Source organism: Corvus brachyrhynchos, unplaced genomic scaffold, assembly GCF_000691975.1.
Source record: "Corvus brachyrhynchos isolate BGI_N302 unplaced genomic scaffold, ASM69197v1 scaffold209, whole genome shotgun sequence".
Classification (NCBI taxonomy): domain Eukaryota; kingdom Metazoa; phylum Chordata; class Aves; order Passeriformes; family Corvidae; genus Corvus; species Corvus brachyrhynchos.
The window spans coordinates 303093-318050 of NW_008246056.1; the positions used below are offsets into that span (position 1 = coordinate 303093).

General features: G+C 44.7%; 1 protein-coding gene across 7 annotated transcripts in view; it reads right to left on the minus strand.

Moving 5' to 3' along the window:
* Nucleotides 1–13864, minus strand: part of LOC103623336 (pseudouridine-metabolizing bifunctional protein C1861.05) — a 27122-nt gene extending 13258 nt beyond the window's left edge. For 3 of the 7 annotated variants that reach the window (XM_008642414.2, XM_017745754.1, XM_017745760.1), the window contains exons 1-11: nucleotides 11313–13863; nucleotides 9583–9682; nucleotides 8940–9054; nucleotides 7474–7648; nucleotides 6701–6812; nucleotides 5597–5703; nucleotides 4677–4803; nucleotides 4010–4130; nucleotides 3662–3747; nucleotides 2488–2615; nucleotides 1243–1302 (exon numbers count right to left, since the gene is read on the minus strand). In XM_008642414.2, coding sequence (XP_008640636.2) covers nucleotides 1243–1302; nucleotides 2488–2615; nucleotides 3662–3747; nucleotides 4010–4130; nucleotides 4677–4803; nucleotides 5597–5703; nucleotides 6701–6812; nucleotides 7474–7648; nucleotides 8940–9054; nucleotides 9583–9676 — 1125 coding nt within the window. In that variant the 5' untranslated portion in view covers nucleotides 9677–9682; nucleotides 11313–13863. The other 4 variants (XM_017745758.1, XM_017745757.1, XM_017745755.1 and 1 more) reach the window with 4 other exon arrangements.
* Nucleotides 13865–14958: the final 1094 nt, after the last annotated feature.

Below are 14958 nucleotides of genomic sequence, written 5' to 3' on the forward strand. Positions count from 1 at the left end.
CTGCTGAGACAGCATGAGATGTGAGCGGTACCCAGTGCTCTGCAACAAATCCAGCAGGCATAAAGGTGGGATCTGCTGGGTGCCGAGCTCTTTGAAAAAAAAAAATCTGTCTTTAAAAAGCTAAAACAGTGATGTTGAGAGGGGCTTTTTCCCTGTGCAACATTAAAAGCCTCCTTTTTCTCTTGTCAGCTGTTCCCAGCAGGATCTACACTGATCCTTGGCCCCCTCACCATGCTGTCGGTGGTCCAGGGATCTGCACTCGTGTCTGACGTGCCAAGGAGAGCCTATCCTTCCTTGGACACAGCTCAGCTCCTTGTCCTGATGGCTGAGTGTGGGCTGTGTATGGTATTGGTTACATCACAGCTGAAGCAGTTGAACCTTTGCTTTTCCAAGCCTTTATAACCAGTGCCACAGCATGTTTTACCCTTGACCACTATAACATTGTTTGGCCCCTGTATCATTAAATAGCCAAATTCCTTACAGACAGCTTTCCCTGCACATTTTCCCTCTCTGAGTGAGAGGACTTCACAGGCTGCCCTATCTGATGGCAGAAGCTTCCTGCCTTGGCTATCATCACAGACTGATTTGAGACACCAAATAGTTTTTGAGTAAGCTTCACCACCTCAGTCTGCAGTACTTCATACAGCTCGACAAAAATCGTACAGGCCATGCAAATAGCTCTCATTTGCATGGGGGAGTCCCAGGTTTGGTCCACTTTAGCTTCTTGTTTGCTTCTTGTTCAATCCAAACCGAGAGGAAGGGGGTTCTGGTAACATTCAAAATGTTCTATTTTTTTAAAGCTTTTTTTTTTTCTTTTTTAATGGGGGGGGCAATGTCTGTGCGTGTATGAGACTCAAATCCTTCATGCGTACTCTGCACAGAGTCTTGCTCCTATTCATCCTGCTTTCCATAGCTAAGACAGCCTCAGACAGCCAGAGCTGGCTTTTACCTGAGGGTTTCCTCCCTATGGGGAGATGGTATGGATGACACATTGTTTTGTCCCTCTCTTGAGTGTCAGGGATGGTGATTTTCACCATGGGGACAGAGTAGGTCAGGATATATCGCTCCATTATCCACCTAACCAACCCCAAACATGCAGCATTACACCTCCCAAATGTGTGCATACACACATGTGGATATCATACATGGATAACACCTTCCCCCCAACCCCTTTGGCTTGGCAATCCCGTAAAAGTAGCTGGAAATACATTGGTGCTAACAAAACTACTGCAGATACAGTACCAGGATGTCAGGGTTCTGTGCCTTGGCTATAAAATCAACGTTGATACCTCCAATCACCACCTTTAAGAGGGAAGAAAAAGGTAAAAAGTGGTTGGAAGGACTTCAGGAAAAAGTTTCCAAGTCTTCTTTGCTTTGCCTAGTCACTTTTCCCACCCTCTTGAAAGCTCTCTCACTTAAAGTGTAAGGGCCAGTGCTTATTTTGAATAGCTAGACACAGGTTTGTGCAATCCCAACCAGAAAGAATCAAAATCTCTTGTATTTGTTGCTTTCTGAACTATGCCTGCTGACAGCCAGCCCCAGCGTGGCAGGTGGGATGTTACAGAGGACACACAGGGATGCTGATGGTTTCTCTGTGTGATATACCAGGCCTCAGAAACATTCAAGCACTGGTGTGTAAAAGAAAAGAAAATGGGAAAAAGTGGGCAGAAAAATGCAGCCCTTTCTTGCAAGCTCCCAGGAGAAACTGCCATACCCAGTGACACTTTACAGATCACTTCTTTTATTGTCCTTCAAAGCCAGAATAAGCAGTTCAGCTCCACAAACAGGAAGTTTCCAGATTCTTTGGGGACATACAGCTGGTTTTTTTCTCATCAAATGCTGGGTTATTGCCTCTGGAGTCACTGCCCTCTTTTATGTTGACAAATCCTATTGCAAACGGGTTTCAGAAAATCTTTCATGTCTCTAAAGACCACCAGAATAGATTTCCTGTAAATTACATGGCATGCAAAAAATCCAAGAGAGTGAACAGAGTATTAGGGTTATAGTAGATCTTGTTCAGGATGTGCTGTAACTCTTGTGATTTTGTCAATCATGAGCAGGAGGCCAACAAAAAGAGGTATTTATAAACATTTATGGCTCAGCAGCTCAAAATATCTCTCCCCACCTTCTTCCAGGTCTACTCCTGTAGTCACAAATTCCCTGGCACTAAGAGCAAAAGAGCTGAAGCTGTAGTAAGGGCACAGTAAAAGGTGAAAAGGTGATTAAAGTTTTAACGGCCTTGATGGCCTAAGACTTAATGAGATTAGGCCATTGTCAGTGTTTACTCCTTGTAAATGTGGATAGGCAGAGGGAGAGAAGACACTTATTTTTGAAGAATAAAAAGGGAAACTAAAGGGAGAATGTCTGAGAGTGTGAAGGAGAATGATTAGTCCCTGGCTGAGTCACCTTTTACTTTTGGGAACAGATATAAATTTATCTTGTGCTGTCAGCAGAGAGGCCTCATTTGGAGACCAGCAGAGGACTCACTGGTTGGGGTGGGGTCATGTTCTCTCCTCGTCGAGGCAGGTTTCCCTTCCTTCTGGCTTTCTGTAGTTTGCTCAGGGCCACTGCAATGCAGCTGCCCACTCTGGCATTGTTCTGGATCAGTGCAAGGTCTGTTTGGCATTTCTTTGAGGAAAATTAAAAATACCAGCGAGTCTGACCTGTTAGAAGCTTATGTAGGAACTGTTTAGAGGGAGAAAGCAGGAAATACATGCTGAGACTTGATAGGTTTGAATCCCCCATACCATAACCCTTTGGGGACAAGTATAGTGGGTTACAGTGCTGCATGAAAACTCTGATTTTTCTGTTGTTGGTGTTCACCTTCTTCCCCCAGTGTCCACAGAGAGGAAACCTGTCTTTGACAGGTGGGGAATAGAAGCAAAGGCTTCACGGAGAAAAGAGAAGTGTGTAAACTACAGCAGAGAGCCTAAAAACCTTAGAGGATCTTGGTCAGCTTTTCCAGAAAGAGATACCTACTGAGATTTTGCCAACTCACTATAAGCAATTCTTTTCTAGCAATTGCACTGGGAGCAGAGTATCAGAGGCTTTGGAAGCCCTACTTTGCGGCTGCATATAGCTCTTATATCCAAAAATGCCTTTACCATTCTGCCCTGATCGGTCAGGTCTCTTAGAGGGCTGGCAGCAGAACCTGGATGTGAATCTGGCTCTCCCAGATTCCCAGCCAGTACATCTGCTTTCTCTTGGCTGTGCAATAGCATTCCTCCTCACCCAGGGGTGTTTTCCCTCCAAGCTTCTCTTTCTCTGTACCCACACGGAGTGTTGGATAAGGCAGTGTGATGTGCAGCACAGCGCTCTGGGAAGCCCAGGGACCTCCCAGTGTGCAACCCCAGCACAGACAACAGTATCCAGAGATTCCATCACAGAGCAGGCAAGCTCTGGGTCAGATGTGAGGGATTTCTTTGGGCTCTGGAACACCTGCCATCTGTGCTGCCCTCCAATTTTTAATGGAAAAGGGGATGAAGACAGTAAGGATGTTCCTGAAAAATCCGGATGCAGGTCTCATCTATTTGCAGACCTGAAGTGTTTGCTCCTTGCTAGATTGTCAATAAAGTGACAGTGTTTCCTACCAGGCATTATCAGAAGAGATAGGAAATACACTGGAGTACTTTCTTTTTCCCCCCATTTAGTAAAAGGATACTGGAGTCCAGTGATTTCCCATCAGTTAATTGTGTGAGCTTCTGTAACAAAAAGGGGGTCACTTCTTTGCCTGTGATTCCTTTGGACCTTCAAATATAAAAAAAAATGCCCACAGATGAGCTGAAATGGCATCAGAGGAGAAGCACCGTTGCCAGCAGATACTTTATCTCCATAACCACCTACCATAACAAGTCCTGTAAACAAGCTTTGGGTTAGATAAAGCTACAGTCATGGGCTCACCCATGGCCAAGGTTAGGCTGTGCTACGGCTGCTGCAGCAGCGTCCCTGAATTTGTTTACTTCCCCAAGACCGTGGGCTGAGCAAAGGAAAGGCTTAGGTTGCTTCTCACCTGGTTTGGCTGAGAGCTTGCTGGATGGCCTCCTCGATGGCCTGGCCCTCGGCAGCTCGCTCCTGGGGACAGGGCACTGCTATCAACACCCCACTGCTCAGGCCCAGCCCCAGAGCACTGTCTGGGAGAGGATGGGAATACTGTTAGTGACACTCCTTGGAGAAGTCAGGTGCTGAAGGACAAGGACAGAGGAGAATGGGCACAGGGTGTAGGAGGCCTCAGAGGTCAAGCTCCAGTTCTTAGCTGACCAAGATTAGGATATTCTCCAGCTACCAACCAATTCTCATCTGCCTATTTTGAGTATGGCTGTACAGTAGATGGAGCAAAGGGTTTGGTTTTTTTTTTAAACTGATCCCCCTTCTAAAGGCCCAGAAGCTGTTTTTGTCAACATATTATTATGCGTTGCTTCCACTTCACTAGGGTGAATAAAACATGAATGAACATGCCAAGCTGGCTGCAGCTGGCTTGCAGTTTTATTTGCTGTAAAGGCTGGACCTCTCTGCTACTGTATTTTCAAAGCACTTTTGATGCAGGAATGGGGGAGGTGGGATGGAATATTTTTCAGGGCAAATTTTTCTGCAGACTTAAAGAAAGTGCCTCATCCAGGGTGATTCTTGTGTCCTTCTTTTCCAAGACCTTACATGGGCCTTTGCCACGTGAAACACACCAATGAGTTTAGCTGCCTCCTCTTCATCCCGGACCTGATATGGTGCTTGGAAGCCACTCTGGCGTGAGAAGAAGGCTGGGAACTCTCTTGATTCTCCAAAGGCAGCCACGCAAACACCCTGAGTCTCCTGCAGCAGTGGAGGTGAGACAAGCAGGTGATCAGTGGAGGGAAAGGGGAGCCAGTTAAAGAATGGGACTTTTTACTTCTACCCAGAAAGAAACTGCCTTTCTTTGGAACAGGTCTTGGTTATTTTTATACATCCTATTCTATTCTATTCTCTCACCAAGAGCCAGACATGGTAAGTGGCTAGATCAGATCTGGCTCACTGAGGCAGGGGAGGCATGCACATCCTTTGTGTGTGCTTGGAGCTGATCCAAAGCCATGCAGCTGTCATTGGCACCATCCTGAGTCCAAGATAACACCCTGGGATCTGAAGATATGTCATGAACTGACAGGAATATAAAAGAGTTCTGCTTGAGATTGAGAAATATCAATGTTGGCTGTCACACGAATTGCTGGCTGTGCTGGTTTCCAACATGCCAAACCTTAAAAGGTGACTACTGAAAATCATTCCCTTTTTAATTCTGATTTTATTTTAGTGTTTGATGGATCTAGCTTCCCTGATCCATCAGTTTCTGGGAGCATCATCCCAGAAAAGCAAATCTCATGCCAAAGTAAAAGGACATGGCTAGCACTACCTTTGACCTCAGCTGGAGCAGCTGCTGTAACAGCCCCTTGGGCATGGTTAGATTCATGCTAGGGAGCAGCCAAGGACTACAGAACTGTAAATATGGCTTCCCATCCTCTCAATAGCAATTTCTGAAAATCTTTGGCTTAGGACCCATCCCAATGCCACTGGGCACTCTGTGCACAAAGAACAACATTATCTGCTTTCGGACACCACAGCCCATGCTACCTACCAGATATTCCAGTGTCCTGCCAATATCAAGGATAGACTTGGCTCCTGCAGATATAACAGCAACTGGAGTTCGTCCTAGCTCTGTCAAGTCAGCACTCACATCCAGAGCTGTCAAGGGACAAGCAGCATTGTGTTGGTGATTGTGGTGTGCTCCAAGCTGAAGAGATCTGACCTCCCAAAAAGCCATATATGCCTGGGATGTCACAGCCTGACTTTATAACTGCTTAGATCCTTAAGCAAATATTAAAGGTTTAGATTGTGCCTTTAGGTGTTGAGATTGAAAGAGGTATTGACAAAAAGAAGTCACATGGCTAAGGGCAGAGGTGCAGCCTTGTACTCCATCTCTTGGCTCTTTGATCACATTGATAAAGAGCATGCAAAAATTTGGTAGAAAAGAAAGAAAAAGGTGTTGTATGGCAAGGATGAAGTTCAAGGAGATGGAATATCATTGAAGTAGATTTTGAGTTTGGAACTGACAATGCTTGCAAAAAAAGAAAGTACCACAGGAGTTGACCTCAGGAAAGTTCCTGTTCTGGAATTTACATCACAGCTGAAAGGGATGGCATATGACAGGGCACTGCACTTGTGCTGTGCTGGAAATATATATGGCTGAGAAGAGAGAAAGCACTTAAAAGCCACAAATACACAGCCAAGACTGGGCCATTTTCCAGAGAGGAGCACACACCTCTAACACAGAGCACACTCTTTTGTGGCAAGGCTCTTCTCCTCCTCAGCTGAGAGAGCTGATAACAACACTGTGCTTGGCAGCCAGTATCAGGTTATCCAGCCATTACAAAGAGGGAGAGGCGCAGTCAGCTCCTGTTGCACCAGAAAACAGTATCAATATAACCCCGTGTAAGCAAAGGATAAAGAGAAACTTCCACCCCCTTAACTGCAGGAGACAAGTCCAGGGCTCAAGAGGAATATTTTGAAGCTTCTGGAAAGGTGACATAAGGGAGAAAACAACCACAGTTGTCATAGATCAAGAAGAATTTTAACTTTACTCTTCTGAACAGACAGTTACTGTAGGACCAACTGGGAAAAAGAAGGAATTAAAGAAAACTGTAGCAACAGAGAGAAAAGTAGAAGGTATTGATGTTCTTACTGTTCTCCCCATCCCGATGGACACCTCCTATGCCACCTGTCACAAACACGGGAATTCCTGCTTTGTGTGCCGCAATCATTGTTCCAGACACGGTAGTGCCACCAGACAAACCCTGTCAGGGAATAACCAGTCACAGTCAGCACACAGGGTGACATGGAGAGGCAGCTATGGCTGTGGTCTGCCACACAGCAGTGTGAGCAGCTGACCAGTGAAATTCTAACATAAATATTCTTTTAGGCAAAAAGGCAGAGGAATTCACTTAGGAGTTGGACTCTGTAATCCTTGTGGCTCCCTTCCAACTCAGAATATTCTGTGATTCTGTGAATCATCTGTTGTCCCTGCTATATAAGCCATTCTTGCCCTGACAGCAAAGGCCTTTGCTCTCCAGGGTGTTCCACGGGCAGCTAGTTGCACCTTTAGCTGTCCCTTTAAGCTTGGGATGGCCTATGTGTCACATAGTTTACATGCAATGTGAAAATGTCTTATCATGCCAGTAAGAATATTCTTAGCCAAGTGCCCATGGCTTGCCAGCACATCCAGAACGACTTTTCAGGAGCCCTATTTCAGGTATGTTATTCCCTCATTCTTCTGTATTTTGACTCTAGTTAGGAGCACTTTTGCGCTTACCAATAAGATACCACTTTCCATGATGTTTCTGAGAAGTTTAAAAGCCAGCTGGCTTGAAGCTGCAGAGCCCTATACTGTCACTAGAAAAGCAATAGACCACTACACTTCACTAGGAAAGACCACCCTAGAAAGTCTGCACACCATACCTGGCTGAGGACAAAAGGAAAATCTCTGCGAGACACTTTAACTGCGTTTTTACTGCTTGCCAAGAACTCGAGTTCCTCGTCTGTGAGTCCCACGTGGATTTGGCCCCTTAAAATACCTACAGTGGCTGGCACTGCTCCATTTGTTCTTACAATTTCTTCCACCTCTCTGGCCATGCTAAAATAAGATAAACAAGACAACAATCACAAAATTAGGGGTGCAAACAACCAGGTGAGAAAACTGTCATGTTTGATGGCCATCATTCACAGTTCTTGTGATTTCAGCTACGTCCTATTCCTCTTGTGTCTGCCTCATGGCAGAAGTCTTTGCACTTGAACTTGCAGAAGTGAAGAGCTCCCATTTTCAAGGATGGCAATGTCTGAGCTCTGCACTTCATTTTTGAGAAAAATCATTTGGTTTACTAGCAAATCTGGTTGTACAATAGACTACTGAAAAGAGAGAACTTCTCAAAATAGAACTTTTCGGTATCTTTTACCTGTTAGTTCTCTGACATCATAGACCTTCACAGAAACGCCAGGTAGTTCAAGTCCTGCTCAAATGACCAGGATATATTTTTCATAATACAGTCAGATATAGAGTAATAACGGTGCCAAAAAGCTGCTGCCTTAGGGTACTCCACGGCTGCAGGCCAAGTCTTTCTAAGTTTAACAGATTTTGTACTTGATCATTCATACACTATCTTTTTTAAGAGGAGCTGCTTCTTCTCCCCTTCTGAGCTATCTGGACATATGCTAGGCAATCTTTAACTACTGAAACTACCTCTCCCCCAAACCCGAGGCTTTAGAGCTTCATTTTAAGACCGAATGTCAGGCAGAATAATGGCCAGGTAAAAAGCAAGATGGAAAATCAATATCAAAACCTTTCTGTGCTTTCTGGAAGCAAGGATGGAGGCGAGAGTGCAACGATTTCTGGAACTGTAACACAATGAAACATGAGTCTACTGAAAATTGATAAATAAAGAGAAGAGGTGTGGGGGGTCCATTCAGGGTCCAGAAGACAGTGAGAAGGGACCAGGAGCTCTCACAGTAGCTGCTCTGAGTGGGTTAAGGAACAGATTTCACTTTTGTGTTTCAATCCTCTTTGCATTACAAAAGAGACAGGAAAGGAAACTGCAGAGCGTTTTCAGTGTCTGTACAAACCATGCAGCTGAAAAGGCTGATAGCTCTCTTTTAGAGCAAGTGGTGACATTATCTGCTGCTCCATTTTAAAGGAAGAAGGAAATTTAAGGTGTTGGATAAGGAGATAACTAGGCTCGGCCATATTCCTCCTTAAAAGTCCAAATACAATTGTTTTACACTTGAGCTCATCATCTGCTTGCCTAACGACCTGACATTTCCATTTGTTCTTGCAACAGCTTTGGCTTGACCAAGAATAGTGATATCAATCCAGTAAGTTATGTGCTTCATTCTTACAACTTCACTGAATGAGGAACATCAAAATCCACCACCTCAGATTCAGAGGATAGGCCATGCCATGTGTAATGATGGTGCTTTCCAAGGCTACAACCGGTCTCCCCTCCACCAGAGCTTCCTGTACAGAGGGATGAATCCTGACATAAGCACCTGGGGATAAACACAGAAGAGTGAGTTATTTGTGTGGGTATTTGCAGTAACTACGGAGCTGTTTTATAAAAAGCAAACTGTCGTCATCACAACAAATTTATCTCTCTCTTCAGCTGTCCTTTGGGGTGAATTTACAAATAACTTTAGGAAGACTAAAGCTGTGTTTTATCTAAGTGAAATGTGTGCAAAATATGTCTACTGTTAACATGAATTACAATCCTCACCACCATCACTGAAGGATCCTCTGCCACCATCTTTGCAGTTGTATTGTTACTGGCTCCAGTAACATTACTTGAACATTACTGTGAACAAATGAGTCCTGCAATCATGCCTAAAGATGGGAACATGTTTTAAAAGAGTGGAAGCACCAAGGATACCATAGTAACTCAATATATTTTAAGACTGTCGTACACCAAGGCTCTTGTGGCTCTTTGCTGTGCTCCGAGAACACTGCCAGCAAGGTCTCTGCTGAATTCAGATGAGGAAAATGCTTTCCACCCAGGAACTGTTTCAGAATGCACTACTCACCATGCAGAAGTCTTCTCACCTGGGTGGTCCCACGTGCCATGGAGGACACATGTCTTCCCAAGCTGTAGGTTGTCTTCCTAATCATCTTGTGCATATGGTCCTGAGATAACAGATGCCAGGTGAAAAGGAAAGATGCAATTTACCAATGATGTGACCCTGAGAAGCTAAACATATGAGCTCTTGCCTCGACCTTGGAAGGTAGATAGCCCTTGCCCAGGAGATTGCCTGGAATCTCCTGGTGTTTCCAGTATGAACCAGGGTGTCAAAACAAAATGTTAAGCTACAGAAATGGAGTTGGAACGGGTCAACCGGCCCATTGTCAATGCTGGGCTGAAATCATGGAGCAGAGAAAAGGATGAGGAGTAACAAACTAGGGAGAATTCTGAAGTAGAAAACCTTTTAAATTCCAAAGTGACCTGCTCATGATAGATTTCAGGCCCAGCCACTGCCACCTCCAATGTGAAAGGTCACAAGGAGGAATCTACAAGGCAGAATAGTGCTATAGGGATATGAACCTGGTTTTTGCCGGTGTCTAGGAGAAAATAAGCAGCTCAAAAAGGAGCTGAGAACTGACAAACCAGACTGGAACTGCAAGGAGGAGAGAGAGCAGCTTTCCCTAGACCGGGAGTGCTTTATGCAGGCTCAGGTTACATCATCCTTCTTAGCGCAGTGCCTTGGAAGCAGAGCGGCAATTCAGCCCCAGCAACAAACTCCAGAACTCCTCTGGTCTCTTAGCAACTCCTTTTCACTCTAATTAAATTCATTCCCAAACAGAGAAAGAGGGGGAGAGAGCTGTAAATGTTAAGAGAGTGGTCTGGTCTGAGCCTCGGGGCAGTTTCACTCAATGCCTGGCTGCTTCACATACTTTCCCTGGGCTTTTGGCCATATCCTTCCAGTCTCCCTGTTCCTCACCCCTTCATTAGGAGGAACGGATTGCCTTCCTCAGTCCTCTGTACCTATTGATAATTCAGATAGCAAATTAATTAAAATACAGTACTGGGTCATGTTACAGTTAGCAGAATATAGCTCTGCTCTCAGTACAGTGTGTGGCACTACAGCTATACAGAAAATTCTCATACCTAGGGAGAGTGTATTTGCCCAAATCTAAAGACTTCAACTATACAGGACAGCTTGGGCTGTGTTATTTAAGAAATGTGGGACTGGATCAACTAGACACGACACACACCTGACTGAAACACTAAGATTTTCCACTTTCCAAATCCTTTTTGTGCTAAGCTCAGCAGCTTGAGCTGTTCATGGGTTCATGAAAATGTTCTGGTATTGCTCTGTGTGTGCCTACACACTCCTCGCTCTCTGGGGCAAAGTCAGCTTTGGAATAAATTCATTAAGCCAGCCAGGGATCTGCTGAGCTGCTCGAGTTGTGCTCTGAATTTTAACAACCCCTCAAACTCTGAAGCACAACAGCCAGGACTGCCCAAGCGGGGCTGGCCAGTGGATAAAAACCAGCTGCTCACCACCTGAAACCCAACAGGGCTGAGCTGATATTCACGGGAAGCTCGGCCAACATTCAGCCTGAGCTGGCTCAAAGATTTTTGAATCTTGGCAAGTTTCGCAGCAAGACCCATACAACTTTTTGCTTTGTAACCAAATTTTGCAGATTCATAGTGCAAGTTTTAGGCAGCTCAAGCACAGAGCTGCTCTCCTCCCACCTCCCCTGTGACCCCTCCGGCATATCCAACCTCATGGAGCAATGGCCTGGTGTCCCTTACCTCTGGGTGTCCGTCTCGTGGAGGGAGGCTGGGTGGGTACTGGAGCGGTGCCTGGGCAGCCCTGGGAGGAGGTGGAGGAGGGGGTGCGCTGGCCAGAACTCCTGGCCAAGAGAGTCTATTTATTATTAACCACAGGCACAGCTGAGCTCCACAACTGCTCCCTGCCCAGGGTGCAGGGGGCCATTTCACAGCAGGGCCACGAAAGCTTCTGTGATTATTTTTGTTCACGCAGAGCCAGATTTCCCCCTTGCTCTTTAAAAGACTTTTCTCATTTTTCAGATTCCTTTCCTATTAGATTTTTTTTTAATCAGTGAATTCCTTGCTCTCTAAAACAATGCCTTTGCAGACTGAGCCCCTTTGTGCTTATTCCTAAAAAGCAGAGGAATCACATTCATGCCTCCCCCGCAACTCTGCCAAATGCAGCTGTTAAAGCTCTTTCTTCTCAGGGTGAGAGCTCTACCCAGCTCTTGGCCTCTCCAGCGAGGAAAGCTGTAGGTCTAAAGACAGTTGTGGCCACAATTTTCTCCCATGCAGTCACCTGGCTACATCAAGAACACAAGCGGTGTTCACAGCAAAAAACTGTTTTAGTCTTCTCCTATAAAGACAGCCCATTCTAGCAGTTCAAGAGCAGCTTTGAACAAGGACTGTGAAATTAATAAATATTTGTCCCCTCTTAAAAAAACCATGATACTTTGATATCTAATGCACTGGTATTGTACATGTTTCAGTTTTATATTCTGGAGGAAATATCAGAGGTGAGAGATGTCCATGAAGGAATTGATTTACAGGTTAAAAGACAGACATGATTCTGTGCAGCTTCCATGCACAACATAAAACTAGCTGAAGTAATTACTAATGTATTGCTGAAGTAATCAGTGTCAGGGAACTGATTTTACTGCAATCCATTCATCAGGAAATTGTAAAACATAGGTTGCTAAAGCAGTATTGGAACTCTACACTCGTCCCTTTCAAAAGAAATTTCTCACAACTTTTGTTTAACCCAGCAGTAACAAATTGTGTCTTATTTTCTACATCCTTCCAATCTCTTCAACTAAACACATCCAAGGAAACTTCAAACAAAGCTTGGTGAGTTACAAAGACAATCTGCTTCTGACTTCTGCTACTCAGTCTGGAGGGAATTTAATTGCAGGAATGATAGATTGCATCCTGAGATACCATAAATGGAAGCTGAAGATTTTGTGAATATTAGCTTTTTCCTGGGAGGAAGGGTAGCCAGATGTATTGGAAAGAAAATGTGTAGGTAAACTAACATTTGTTAAAAATACACACAAATTGTAATGACGTAATTTTGTTTTCCATTAAATCTATTTGGAAAGACTTCAGTATTGTAGGAATCTATCTGGACCATCATATTTTTGACATACTCTCAGACAAGACAGTTTAGTGACCAAGTTGGTCACTCAGTTTCCAATTCTCAACATCATCTCAAGGCGATCTTATGCAGTGGGCACCCAAGTTCAGCCTGTCATATTAGGTAAGTCAGGTAAGGATGTTTTGCTTGATGTGCCTTTTTTTTCCCCTTAAACCCAGTGGAAAATCAGCCTGTTGGATTTTCACCTCAGCTTTCCAACATGAACCTGTAGGTCTCTGAGGACATTACTGCAGTCTTGTGCAGCTTCCCAGCTCTGGAATTGTTCCCAGCAGGCTTCTGCAGTGTGATATATGGCTGATGATAGTGATGATGGGGTTTGGAAGCAGCCAGTGGCAGGAGAGAACCCCCTGGAGAGGAACTGGAGACAGGTTTGTATGAAAGTCTGGGGCACTGCACAACTAGCTCCAGCATTAGCTGCCTTTCCAGTCCTGTCTGCCTGCTGTGACCCGGAGCTTGCTGTTCCTACTTCCCCCTCCAGGCCTCAGAAGTAAAAGTTAATATTAAACAGGTTCCTGAGTAAAATGGGAGAGGCTGGGAACAAAGAAATTGCCATGGCAAATTCCTACTGCCTGCTGGGAGCTGGGCCCTCGGGCCACCCTGGCATTTTTCTTTCTGAGTGATTCCTAGAGTTAACATCTCCCCTGAGACCCTTCTTCTCTCAGGGGCGTCACTGCAGAAGGCATTATGGAAATGGGAAACTCCACATTACTTATTAGGTGTCACTCTGTCACACCTACGATGGGACAGTATTTTCCTTTCCCTGTGTGCCTAAGAGTCTGTTTACAGTGGTTAGGCTGGGATTTGCTCACTGGTGTTCCTCTGTTTTTGAAGCTTGCTTCTAGGTTGCCAATATCCAGGAGACCTCCTAGAGACATGCAGAATCATACAGAACACATTTAACCACTCATTTATTTTACCCTAGTGAGAACTATGGTGCCTGGAACTCTCTGTCTTGTCAGGACAACAATCTAACCAATATGAAGGTCTGACAAAGTTGGTCTTTAGTGATTTAACTGTCTGACATCCTTCCACTTTCATCAACAAATTTTCATGATCATTCTAATGGATCCAAAATAACTTCCCAGATTACCGTAATGGCTTAAAAGTATTTGTTGTTTTTTTCCTAATGTGCAGTATTTTTTCCTCCAGCTGTTTCTAATAGAATTAAAGACTGAACATACACACCTGCTGCAGTCTTTGAACTTTTATTTCAATGCTGAACATTGCATGAAAAATGCTCTGTGATGAAATCAGGTGCAGAAAATAAGTTTCTTCTTTCATATTTATACTGAAAAGGTCTTCCCAATTCTCCTGGGACAGTTTTCCATTGAACGTCCAGGCTTTCTCATAACAGGGATTTGTGGAACTGAATTTATAAACTATTTGGCATTGATCACTGTGCTGATAATATCAGGAGGGAGTCTGCTGCATAGAGAGCCTGGATGAAGGTCTTTATTTGGATGCTCCATGTCCTGGATGAAGGTTGGTCTGATACAATCATTCATAGAAGTTGGTCATTCCAAACCTGTTGGAGTTCAAAGTTCATTCCAAGAACTAGCCTTCTTCTTCTTTTTTTTTTTTTTTTAATGCATACCTGTACCTTGGTTTGAAGTCTGTTAAAATTGGTACGTATATTTCACCTCCTCTTAATTCAGAGCTGTGTTAACCCAGGTCTGGATTCTGCATATTCCAGAAAATGCCAGCAAGTATTCCCATTGCCTCATTCCTTAGGTAGTTTGAGGGCACCCAAGTCATGGTTTCAAGGCAACCTGAAAACAGATTTACCTCTTCCCTCCTATCTACTGCTCTTCCTAAAGTCCAGCCATCCTAGGGTGTTGCCTATGTTTAGAACAAAGGCTTCATCTTAGTATTTTCTGGAGTGACTGATGGCTTGGATACGTTTAATTTTTTAATATATTTCCAGGGAGAGAGGCAAAGTATCAGTAACACTGCACTGACAGGCTTCTCCATTCACCTTGCCCCTGCGCCCCTGCTTGTCGCTGTCTTTTTGGAATGTGTGAAGCTCAAGCAGGGTCGTCCTGGGGCACATGACACAGGATCGCGTCCAGAAGGTTCTAGAATATCCGCAGTGAGGGAGATACTAGGGCAGAAGGACGCGATGTGTCGCAGCCAGTTAGTGCAGCACTGGGCGGCTCGGTGCCAGCTTCGGGCTGGGCCTTTGCGGCGCCACTGTCCCCTTTTGCTCCCCACCCCACGCCGGCGCCACATCGCCGTTCCGAGTTGTTCCCGCCT